Source organism: Zingiber officinale, unplaced genomic scaffold, assembly GCF_018446385.1.
Source record: "Zingiber officinale cultivar Zhangliang unplaced genomic scaffold, Zo_v1.1 ctg94, whole genome shotgun sequence".
Classification (NCBI taxonomy): domain Eukaryota; kingdom Viridiplantae; phylum Streptophyta; class Magnoliopsida; order Zingiberales; family Zingiberaceae; genus Zingiber; species Zingiber officinale.
The window spans coordinates 25,364-37,231 of NW_024589987.1; the positions used below are offsets into that span (position 1 = coordinate 25,364).

The following is an 11,868-nucleotide window of genomic DNA, read 5'->3' on the forward strand; positions in this document are numbered from 1 at the left end:
AACACATATTTGCACTGAGAGACAGATATTTCCTGACGAGATCTACTAACTTCCATACCAAGAAAATATCTGAAAAGTCCTAGGTCCTTCATCTCAAATTCCTTGGATAGGACATTTTTAAGTCGTTTTATTTCTTCTTCATTGTCTCTTGTGAGTACTATATCATCGACATATACGATTAGAATGATCACCTTACCATTGGGGGTGTGCTTAACAAGCAATGTGTGATCGGCTTGGGATTGATAGTAGCCTTCCAACTTCAGGACCTTGGAAAACCTCTCAAACCATGCACGCGGTGACTGATTTAGTCCATACATAGATTTCTTGAGTTTACACACTTTCCCTCTTGTCTGACCATTCTCAAATCCTGGTGAAATTTCCATATATACTTCTTCGACTAAATCTCCATTCGGGAATGCATTTTTCACATCCAGTTGGAATATTGACCACTCTTGATTTACGACACAAGATAGGAGAACTCTTACAGTATTGAACTTAGCAACTAGAGCAAAAGTCTCATGATAGTCAATCCCATAAGATTGTGTAAATCCTTTTGCTACTAGACGTGCCTTAAATTGATCAACACTTTCATCTATCTTCTGTTTCATGGAAAAAAAACCCACTTACATCCAACAACTCTCTTCCCATGTGGTAGTGTGAATATCTAAGTTTCATTCACCATTAGAGCCTGATATTCTTCAAGGACAATCGTATGCCATGTAGGACTTTGTTGGGCTTCAAAAACTTCTCTAGGAATCTGGATTTTGTCTAAGTGTTGACACAAAAGCTCTAAATTTCTATGAGAGATTGACATGTGATAGATAATTCTGAATTGGATGCATTGTGCAGGATTTGGTACCTTTCTGAAGAGCAATTGGTAGATCCAAATTGGAGATAGAATTATTTAGCGGTTTAGAATCCACGGGCTCTGACTGTGGACTAATTGCTGGTTCAACCTGTGTCATTTTGTTCGTCACTGGATCCAGGGTTGATTCTTGGTTGTGCTCAGTCTGTTCCAGACGTTTTCTCCTCGTGTAAACTTTAATAGACCTATCTAGAATAGGGGTGGCAATTTTTGACCCGACACGAAAACACGACCCAAACTGAATACGAAAAAATCTGGTTAGGGTTTAGTCTTATTGGGTTCAGGTCGACCTGATTGACACGATTAATAAATGGGTCGGGTTCGGGTCAACATGAAATGACCTGATTACAACCCGCGAACCTGTTTATAAATATCTATGGGTCATGTTCGGGTCGGATTCTGGTTGAGTTCGGGTTAAAATAAACATATTTTTTTATAAAATGGGTCTTTTCGGGTCGGGTTTGGGATGAGTTCGGGTTAAGATGAGCATGTTTTTATAAATGGGTCATTTCAGGTCGGGTCGGGTTCGGGCTGGATTCGGGTTGTGGGTCATTTCAGGTCGGGTTCGGGTCAAATATAGATAAATGAATTGGGTTCGGGTCAAACAATTTGAGCCAAAATATTAATCAGGTCAGGTTCGAGTTTTTGATGTTCCAACCCGTCAATCCGCCAACCTGAATCCGCTAACCTGAACCTGACCCGAATTGCCACCCCTAATCTAGAAGATTGAGATGACTGGGTGGACTGTCAGAAGGCTGAAGTTGGTCAGCCAAAGTAGATTGGTCGATCAAAGGAGGTGGTTGATTATCAGTAAGTGGCTGAGACAAATGCGGTAGTGTCAGTGCGAGAGGACCAGTTCCAATTCTGAGATTTATGTGTACGATTCTCCCCCTGAATTTCGGAATTAGAGAAGAATGGATGTCTTTCTAAAAAGGTGACATCCATGGTATTGTAGAATTTATGGGTTGTAGGTGAGAAACATTTGTAACCCTTTTTATTCGAGGACTACCCAATGAACATGCATTTAATTGCACATTTATCAAGTTTACTTCTATTATGGGGGTAGACAGACAAGGGCTTAAAGTGGTGTTTGGAAGTTGATGACACGAGAAGGCATCCTATTTATCAGATAAGTTGCTATAAGAACAACTTCATCCTAAAATCTTTTTGGGGGCATTAGCTTGAAATAACAGGGATCGGACTACTTCTAATATGTGACGATTTTTGTGTTCAACAATCCCGTTTTATTGTGGAGTTTCTACACAGGAACTTTGATGTACAATGCCATGGTCATCCAGATATGGGCCAAGATTGGAATTAAAGAAGTCATGAGCATTGTTCGACTTGAAAACTTAGATATCTGTGTGGAATTGGTTCTTAATCATTACATGAAAGTTTTTAAAAATATTGCTGGTTTTAGATTTATCATTTATAAGGAATGTCCAACTTATTCAGGTATGATCATCAACTAATAGCAAGAACCAACGAGTCCCAGTGAGTTTTGGTATGTTATTAGAACCCTAAATATCCCTATGAATAAGGGAAAACGGATGAGACGGATTATATGGAATAGAGGAATATTTGCTATGAGTATGTTTAGAGAGTTAGCAAACATCACACTGAAATGAATTTGTTTTTTTTACTAATGAATAGTGATGGGAACAGATGCTTTAGGTATATAAAATTAGATGGCCTAGTCAATAGTGCCATAACATAATGTCACTATCTTTATTGGAATGAAAACAAGACTTAAGATACTTGACTGACTAATGAGTTGTGTACCAATGAGAGGATTGCTTGCTTTGAAGAGATATAATCCGAAATAGAGTTTAGCACTGCCGATCATCTTCCCCAAATCCATTGCCTAAAAAACATAAGATTGAGCAAAAAATTTAGTCTCACAATTAAGGTCAGAATTAAGTTTACTTACAGAGAGTAAGTTACAATCTAATTCTGGGACATATAACACAACTTGAAGGGTAAGAATGGCTGTCAGGCATACAGTCTCTCTTCCAAAGACTTTGGATTGTGACCCATTAGCTACATGTACAGTTTAAGAACCATAATATGGAACAAAAGTAGTGAATAGTCTTTTATCACTTGTCATATGGTCAGAGGCACCAGAGTCGACTATCTAAGAGGAGGATGGGTGCTGATTTGTTACTTGACAGGTAGAATGGTCAGTAGCTTGAGAACCTTCAGTGGATTGTATTCGCAGTGACTTGAGACTTGAAGATTTGCATGAAAGCATCCATTTGTTCCTTGGTGAAGGGAGATGGTTTTGGTGCATCAATAGTAGTAGTATTACCTTGATGGTCATACTTTCGCGTAGGCTTCCAATTTGCTGGTTTGCCGTGCAAATCCCAGCAAGTCTCCTTATAGTGGTCTGATTTCTTGCAATGTACACCATGAGCGTCCTTTTTGTGGAGCAGGATTTTGAGGCTGTTTTCGGGCAGCAAGAGATGTGAATTCTTTTGTGGCAGTGGCTAAGGCAAAAGACTCGGACAAAAGTCTCTTGGTTGGAGTTCCCATCATGATCCTTTTCCAGCTTTCTTCACTACGAACTTTAGAAAATACCTCTCGAAGATTAGGGAGAGGTTTCATGCTGAGGATTTGGCCACTCACCTCATCGATAGACTTGTTTATTCCCATAAGAAATTTGAATGCCCGTTCAATAATCTTCTTGAAGTATGCAGCATCGTCGGTACACTTCCACTCATGAGATTCAAAATGATCAATTTTTGCCAAAGCCTTGTCAATATGGAGAAGAAGGCAGTGACTGATTGATCAACTTGGTGTAGGTCTTGAAGAGTGCTTTCAACGTGGAATAACTCTATGGTGTTGATCCCAAATTTCTTTCGATGATGAATAGAGGAGAAAGTTTTCTCCTATTTCGGTGATCATGGAACTGATGAGCCATGACATGACAAGATTGTTTTCTGTTTTTCAATTTCTGATATTTAGATCACTAGCAACAGGTTAGACGGCTGCCCCTGTGAGATAGTCATCGCGACCACGACTGGTCACAAATATCATCATGGACTGGGACCATTGAAGATAATTGTGGTCATCGAGTTTGTGACCGATGTTAAAGGCAAAGGAGGAATTAGTGGGTGTTTGTGAATTGCTTTGTATATGGGAAGAAAAATGCGGGTTTGTGACAGATAAATCACCGGAGGTTTGGTTGGAATAGGCCATGGAGACTAAAGGCGAGCGATTAGAAGGAGAAAGGGGCGTTGTCGCTGTAGAGGAGAAGACAATCTCGATACAGAGGAGAAGACGCTGGCATTGCTGAGAAGAAGACAACGTTGCTGCAGAGGAGAAAATGGTGGCACAACAGAGGAGACGTTGCGGTTTAGGGCTGTAGAGAAGAGGATGCTACAGTTGTTGGCGGCAGAAATACCAGGCCCTAGGTTAACCTAGGCTCTGATACCATGTGGTTTTGAGAGGGAAAAACAGAGTACATCTTATTCATGGATAGATGTAGTATAAATACACAAGGTATTATCTAAAATAAGAAGCTAAATATAGAAATCCTAATTAATAGGAAACTAATTGTGTGATTGATAACTAATTACGGGGAATAGCTATAAGTCCAAGATATTAACATCTGTAGTATAATATTAGAATCATCCAAATTTGGATAGTTTGATTTTCCACACTAATTATGAATGAACTTACTATACACATTCAAGACACAGTACCATGGTGCATGTTATTTACAGATTTATTTTGGTATATGAAACACGTGAAGGAGTAAATGCTAGACTAGAATCTTGGGGGGAAATTCTCGAAAGGAAATGTTTTAGGTTTAGTAGAATAAAAATAGAATATATGGAATTTAAGTTTAACAATATTAGACGTAATGAGACAATTGTTAAGATAGGAGATGATGAGATGCTCAGAACCAAGAGCTTTAAATATTTAGGAACATTTTTGTAAAACGATGGAGGGAATGAGAGAGATATCTTACATAGAATACAAGTATAATGATTGAAATAGAGGAAAGCGTCGGGTGTTTTATGTGACCGTAAAGTACCTCTAAAACTTAATGGAAAGTTTTATAAAATTGTAGTTAGACCTGCTATGTTATATGAAGCTGAATGTTGGGTTATGACTCGAACACATGAGCAGAAGATGAGGGTTGCAGAGATGAGGATATTAAGGTAGATGTGTGGATATACGAAGATGGACAGAATAAGAAATGAGAGCATTAGAGAGAAAGTCAGAGTTGCATTTATTGAGGAAAAACTTCGAGAGACACGTTTAAGTTTGTACGAGCATGTACTTAGACGACTAATAAATGCTCCAGTAAGATGATGTAAAACTATAACAAACACACATATCAAACAAAGAAGAGGAAGATAAAAAAAAGACTCGATTAGTAATAATAAAATAAGATAAAATTTATTTAAGTATAAATGATGATATAGGAAGAGATAGAGCTCAATGACATAAAAGGATTCATATAGCCGACCCCATCAAGTGAGATAAAACTTGATTGTTATTGTTGTTATTTTAGATATCAGCACAATTCTAAAAAAATTTGAATTATTTTTAACTTTTTTGTTTTGAACTTTACAATTCATGGTTCTTTAAGATTCACAGTTCAATATTTCACATTCATGATGTGAACCTTGGTATTTCTTGTTGATACTTGTGAATGTCCAAACTCTTCTAAATATCCACATATATCTGAAAATACAAACACATGACATATCAATACCCAAATGCAACCCATCACAATAAGTGATTACCTAAACCTGACCCACAAGGACCTAATTGAACGGGTAATACTATTGTCATTAGGGCTGTAAATGAACCAAGTATTCGTGAACAAGTTTGGTGTTTGGTTTGGTAAGAGCTTATTTATGTTTTTTTAATATACACAAGATTAATTAAACAAACAAGCTTGAACAACTCGTTAAGCTAAACAAATAATCCTGAACACATCGGCTCGTTAACGTTCGTGAACAATGTTCATGAATATGTTCATGAACCATATTTATTAATAAAACTCTTTTGAGTATACTAAATAAATAATAAAATAAAATAAAATAAATAAATTTAAATTCAAGGTATGAAATGTCGTTCCGTGCCGCCCGGCACGGACAGTTTTTATTGTTCTGCCGATCGGCCGAAATCGGCACAGGAAGTGTGTCCGTTTTGGCGGCGCCGGAGGAGACGCAGGACGCCTCCGTCTGTGCTGGACGAGACGCGGGATGCCTTCAGCAGCGTCCCGCGACGCTTTTTGCGCCGCTGAAGGTCGGCGTCGTCGAACGCTTCCGGCGCCGCCGGACGCCCCCCGCGGGATCGTGGGCGATCTCGCGTCTGTAAGTTTTTTTCGTTTTCAATAATTATTTATTTTATTTAATTAATTTAAACAATTCCTAAGGAGGATGTGTGATATTTCGAAGAGGCTTTTATAAACCCTAAATAAATTATCTTAATAAAATATATAAAAAATATATTTAAAATTAAAATAAATTTAATAAATTTTATTAATTAATATTCTGAAAAAATAATGTTTTAAATTTCATTTAAAAATTTGAAAAATATAATAATTCTTATTTATATTTTTTATTATTCTAAATTTCATTTAAATTTTTTAAAAAATTCTTTAAAAATTTAAAAAATTCTAATAAATTATATTTATATTCTGATATTTTTTTTTAATTTTTACTTGATATTTTTTTACTGTTTAAAATATATATATTATTTAATTAATAATTAATTAAATGAATAAATAGTTAATTTATATAATTATTATTAATATAAAGTAATATCTTGTATTAATTTATATACTTTTTATTATTATTATTATTATTATAGGTACTTCCATTTTAATTTGAATTATTGATATATCAATTCTATTTAAATAAAATTATTTTTAATTATTTTTCTAATAATATTAAATTATTCAATAATTGAGAACTTATAATAAATCAATATAAAACTTATATATATATATATATATATATATATATATATATCTTATAATTACTATAGATAAATAAAAAAATACCGAAACTGTATCGGCACAGCACGATACGATACCGAAACCGTATCGTTCTGATCAAGTGGGTCGAAATTTTAAACCTTGTTTAAATTATCAAGCTTAATAATCAATCAAACAACTAAAAGTTTCAAACAATCAAACAAGTTTAAATTGAGAGTTTGATAACATCTAAGCAAACAAGCTTGAACCAAGCTCAAGCCAAACTTGAATTGAGAGCTCGATAACATCTAAATGAACGAATCTCAAACCAAGTTTCAAACAAGCTCAAACTCATAAAAAATAAATCAAGCCAAGCTTGAACAATCATTTCAAAAGCTTGGTTTATTTTAAGCTCGGCTCGGCTGGGTTACCTTATCAACAAGCTTGAACACCTCAAAACTCTGCTCGGCTCGATTCATTTACAACCCTAATTGTCATCTCTAGTTTCAATTTCTAGTAGACAATATCATGATAGTTCCATCCAAGATCCCACCAATGTGCAAAAAAATTTCCATCCATTATCTATTACACTTTAGTAGATATTGCATGTTGTGACATACTCAAAGCTTACTAGGAAGGATTTTAATATAAACCTCATGTTCTTTAGTGTTTTTAAGGAAGAAAATCTTTAGTCCCAACCAGCATTCTGACATATCTATGATATTTGTTTATTATTTAATTATCCTTTCCTTGGTGTCTTTACTGACATTGTTTCTTTAGTATTATTCACTTGTCTTCCCATCAAGTTCAGCAATTGGTGTGTACAAGAAGATACTCTAGCTGCATTCTCTTTCCCTATGCGATATCATTGATCAATGAAATTTTCTTCTGGAAATGGCACAAAGTGTATTTTTTGAGCCAAGTCGATCACCATGGTTGTGGACCAGGGTCATGACAGCTAGCATGCATGGTGCATTTTTTTTTTTTTTGAAATAATAATCATGGGTGATAAATAGTCACACGAGTTTTTATTAGAGAAATAGAACATTGCTACACGTGATGGCTTGAACAATGAGACTAAAAGATGATCACAATAGCCTACACTGTACAAATCATTAAGAACAGAAGGCATCAATCCTATGCAACCTTCCCGATCAACTAAGCAATTCCAGGTAAGAAGCCCTTGCTCTAACCCACACCTGGACTCTCCATGAAGATTCATATCAACCCATAGCTGAATCATGGAAGACATTTAGATTGGTATATTTAAAAAAGCATTGTAGTGAGCCAACCAAATTGTGTGTAGACATGCTTGCATAGAGGTGTTAAGGATGTGGAGAAGTTTTCCTACCAAGTGGGAGCTAGCTGCCAACCATATCCCAACCGAAGATGAACCCATCTAAATTGAAAACCCTTCTAATCAGCCGTTGTCCCACACCGGTATCAGAGCACAAGAAAAACAGGTGTGTGCTGGATTCCTCGACAGAGCTACCACAACACACAAGAAAAATCTACCAGAGGCACCCTCTTCTTTGTGAGAACGGTTCCAGTGTCCAGTTTGCCATTAAGAGTAGTCAAGTTGCCACTTTAATCTTGATCAAAGAGAAAGAATGCCATACTAGACCAAAATAAGGAGAAAAGCAGCCACCACTAGAGCACAATGAAATGAGTTTCGCCGAAAGACTCTCATCTGCTTTCCAACTCCACAGAGCATCAAACTCGTCCAACACATCAATTGACCAAACATACCCAACAAGTTTCAGCAAGTCACTCAGGATTGGTCTATTAAAGGAGATCACGAGGGTGGGCAAAGTGAGGTCAACTTGTCTAAGTTTGACATCTTGGTTAGAATGTAACAAGAATAGCAGTGGTACGTGTCATTTTAGAACCATCCTTTTGCCCTGACAACTGTGCCGAAGGTATGAATCACCAGACTCAGCATCTCCCGACAGAATACTATTCCTGGCAGAATGCAATCTCTACGCATGAGACTAAGAACTGTCTGGAGACACAAGATCACACCATCAGTTTGTGATAATATAATGCAGCTATAGTGTGTCTGCACAGAGCTTGAGCACAATTGAGGTAGAGCCACCACGATTTTCAGACAAGCGCCAGATTATTTCCAGTGATGCTAAGGATACCAGGACTACCCATCTGAGAAGGTTGACACACTGCACCTCAAGATGCAAGATTTCAGACCATAGAAGTGAAAGCCCTGATGGTGGTGCCAAAAGAATCCCCTGCAGATCCTGTCCAACTTGAACCCAATTTGGAAGGTAATACACTTAGTAGGAATAGAGGAAGCACACTATTCACTCGAGTGAGTCTACCTTCAGGAAAGAAACACATCAGCCATAGGCCGAGTAGTTGAGCTACCCTTGCTAGAAGCGCCCCCTATAGTTCCTATTCCTCCTTTTAAATCCTTGAAAATCAAGATAAGCCATAGGTAGATTCTACAAGGGGCAACAGAACACATCTACAAGAACCCTTCCTGTGTACTCTAAGCTTCCAAGATAAAATAAAGCAAACCCTCCAAGTTAGTGCTTGGACCATTGAAAATTGAGAAGTCTGGCGCCAATATCTGAAGATTCTGCACCTTTGAAGGCTCCACCTGAGAAAATAGCAAGAGGTCATCGACATACCGCAATATATGAAAACTTGCCTTAAGGCATCTGCAAGGCATACCCTGTATTACCCCGACCATCTATAACCCAAATCATAATCTCCCAACAAAAACTATGCCCAAAATCACCAAAAGGGAACTGGGAGACTTGGCCTCCATCAACTCCTTGTTGCATATCCTCTGAATTACTTGGACATCTCCACTTACCTTGACACATATTAGGAAACCTCCTGTCCTATCAAAATAGAAGCGACCATTTCCCTAGAGCATATACTTGCATGATGACTTTGGTGCAACAATAAAGTTGTTGTCATGTGACATTGAGGTCACAGGTTCGAGTCACGGAAATAGCATCTTGTAAAATGCAAGGTAAGGTTGTGTACAATATACCCAATGTGGTTCAACTTTTCCTCGGGATCCATGTGGGAGCTTTATGCACCGAGCTACCCTTTATATATTTGCATGATGGTTGGTTGCATGTATCTATAATAGACAAGGTTATGTCGACACTAGGTGATCTCTTTCCAAGCACTGAAGGCACCTTGGCTAAGATGAGGGTACAGAGGTGAGAGGAGCCCAAATCTGAGGAGGGTCAACATGAACACACATAATCTATGGGGCCCTCGACGCAATCACCTTGTCAATGGTACTTATAGGATAATGAACCCTTATCAAGCCTCTACCAGTTGAGTCTGCAGTTGGAACCCTAGAATTTACTTCGCATAGAGATGCTTGCTAAAGCCAGTCTCTTACCATGAGACCTAGCTCTCCTCATAATGAGAGAGCGACTATCAATTGAGTGACTAGCTTCAAGGCTGAGCACATGAGTCAACATTTTCTCTTCTACAAATTTCACGCGTTGATGCCCTTGAACTTACCAGATGGCTTGTGTTGAACGACGAAACCTCCACAACCATACCAATGAATTGAAATAATCCTGAACAGCCTGAACAATCAACGCCCATGCCACATTATGAAGAGCTTGCATCCCCCTTCATGTAGAGTTTGACACTGAAACCCCCGCTCTTAAAATTGGAATCCAAACGCGACTTGGGTTACAGTATGAATTGGCATGATGAAAAATACAGCAGAACGCTGAATTATCTTGCATCGGTAGTCCATGTCATGTATACCGTGCCATTGTGACACAAATACATAAGCCATATGATGGGTGTAGGCATTACTTGGGATTGCACTAGCAATATCTCCAATCAGAAATAAAAGAAAAGCATACAGAGCCTCATGGAAGACTACATTTTGAATGCATCATATTTTTCTTGGTCCTTTAATCTTGTACATTTGTTAAACTACTTGGATCATGTGATTTTGGCTGAAGGAGAAAGAGGGGAAAATCGAAAGTGCCAAGTCCTATTTTGATTGTATCATTCTTTTTTTTTTTTTTTTTTGTTCCCTATTTTCATAACTTTGAAAAAGAAAGAATTAATGCTAAAATCAGGTGTACTTAGTGAAAGAGGATCAAGGCTTATTGAAACTTGAGTTGCCCTTTCTTATCATTTAGTTGTACCTATCTGCCGTTAACAGTATGCTTCTCACTAGTTATCACAGTAGAAAACTTGTTCCATATACGCACTTTTACTAATGTTGGTGAGTTGTCTTGGTGTCTGAACTTCCCTGAAGAAAGAAAAAATAGAAACAAAACCAAAGCACTCATGATGCCCAGCTAAAATGCGTAGTAAACCTGTTACTCTAATGCTTTTTGTTATTTTCTTGGCAGATTCCACTGGTCACTCTGACAAAATACCTCCAGCGTAAATTCACTAACACCATGGTACGTTGACCTTTACGGTGCAAATTTTCTTGTCCTGCTTAGTTCTTAAGAGTCAACCTACGACTTTTTCTCTTTACGATCGTTTCCCAGATAATTTGATACATCAACATTCTAATACTTGGTCCAAATTGTCCAGGTTGGGAATATTATATTTTGGTTTTTCTTTTGCATTCTTGGACAGCCAATGTGTGTCCTCTTGTACTACCATGACGTGATGAACAGGAATTTGAAGGATTGATTGATCTACAAACGTTTTTTTGTTCTTAATGAAGCGGACATCGTGCACCAACTATTATTCATATTCACATGGAATAATTTAGAATGTTTCTTTATTCTCTTGTGATAAAACATTACCCGGTTGGTTAGTCAAATATTTTGGAAGGTTGAGGACGTTGTTTTTTTTTTTTTTTGATGAAAAAAAAGCTGGATAAGGACAATTCTCTGTGAAGGCTCTCTTTCTACAATTTTTTAATATAATATTTGTTTTTTTTCTGTGAACGTATTTTAAAATTAGGGCAGGATTTAGGTTATAATATGAGAAATATGAGAGGATATTTTTTCTGATTTCGTGATCCTTATTTAATTTGACAATTTTATCATCATGTGATAACCATATCAGTCAAGCCATAAAGCATGACATGTTTTCTGTC

General features: G+C 37.1%; 1 protein-coding gene across 1 annotated transcript in view; it reads left to right on the forward strand.

The window, feature by feature from the left end:
• The window catches only part of LOC122037844 (diacylglycerol O-acyltransferase 1-2-like), a 35,268-nt gene extending 23,613 nt beyond the window's left edge, over nt 1–11,655 (forward strand). The window contains exons 11-12 of the mRNA XM_042597297.1: nt 11,165–11,218; nt 11,355–11,655. Of these exons, the coding sequence (XP_042453231.1) occupies nt 11,165–11,218; nt 11,355–11,456 (156 nt within the window). The 3' untranslated portion in view covers nt 11,457–11,655. The remainder of the gene's footprint in view (nt 1–11,164; nt 11,219–11,354) is intronic.
• The last annotated feature ends 213 nt before the right edge of the window (nt 11,656–11,868 follow it).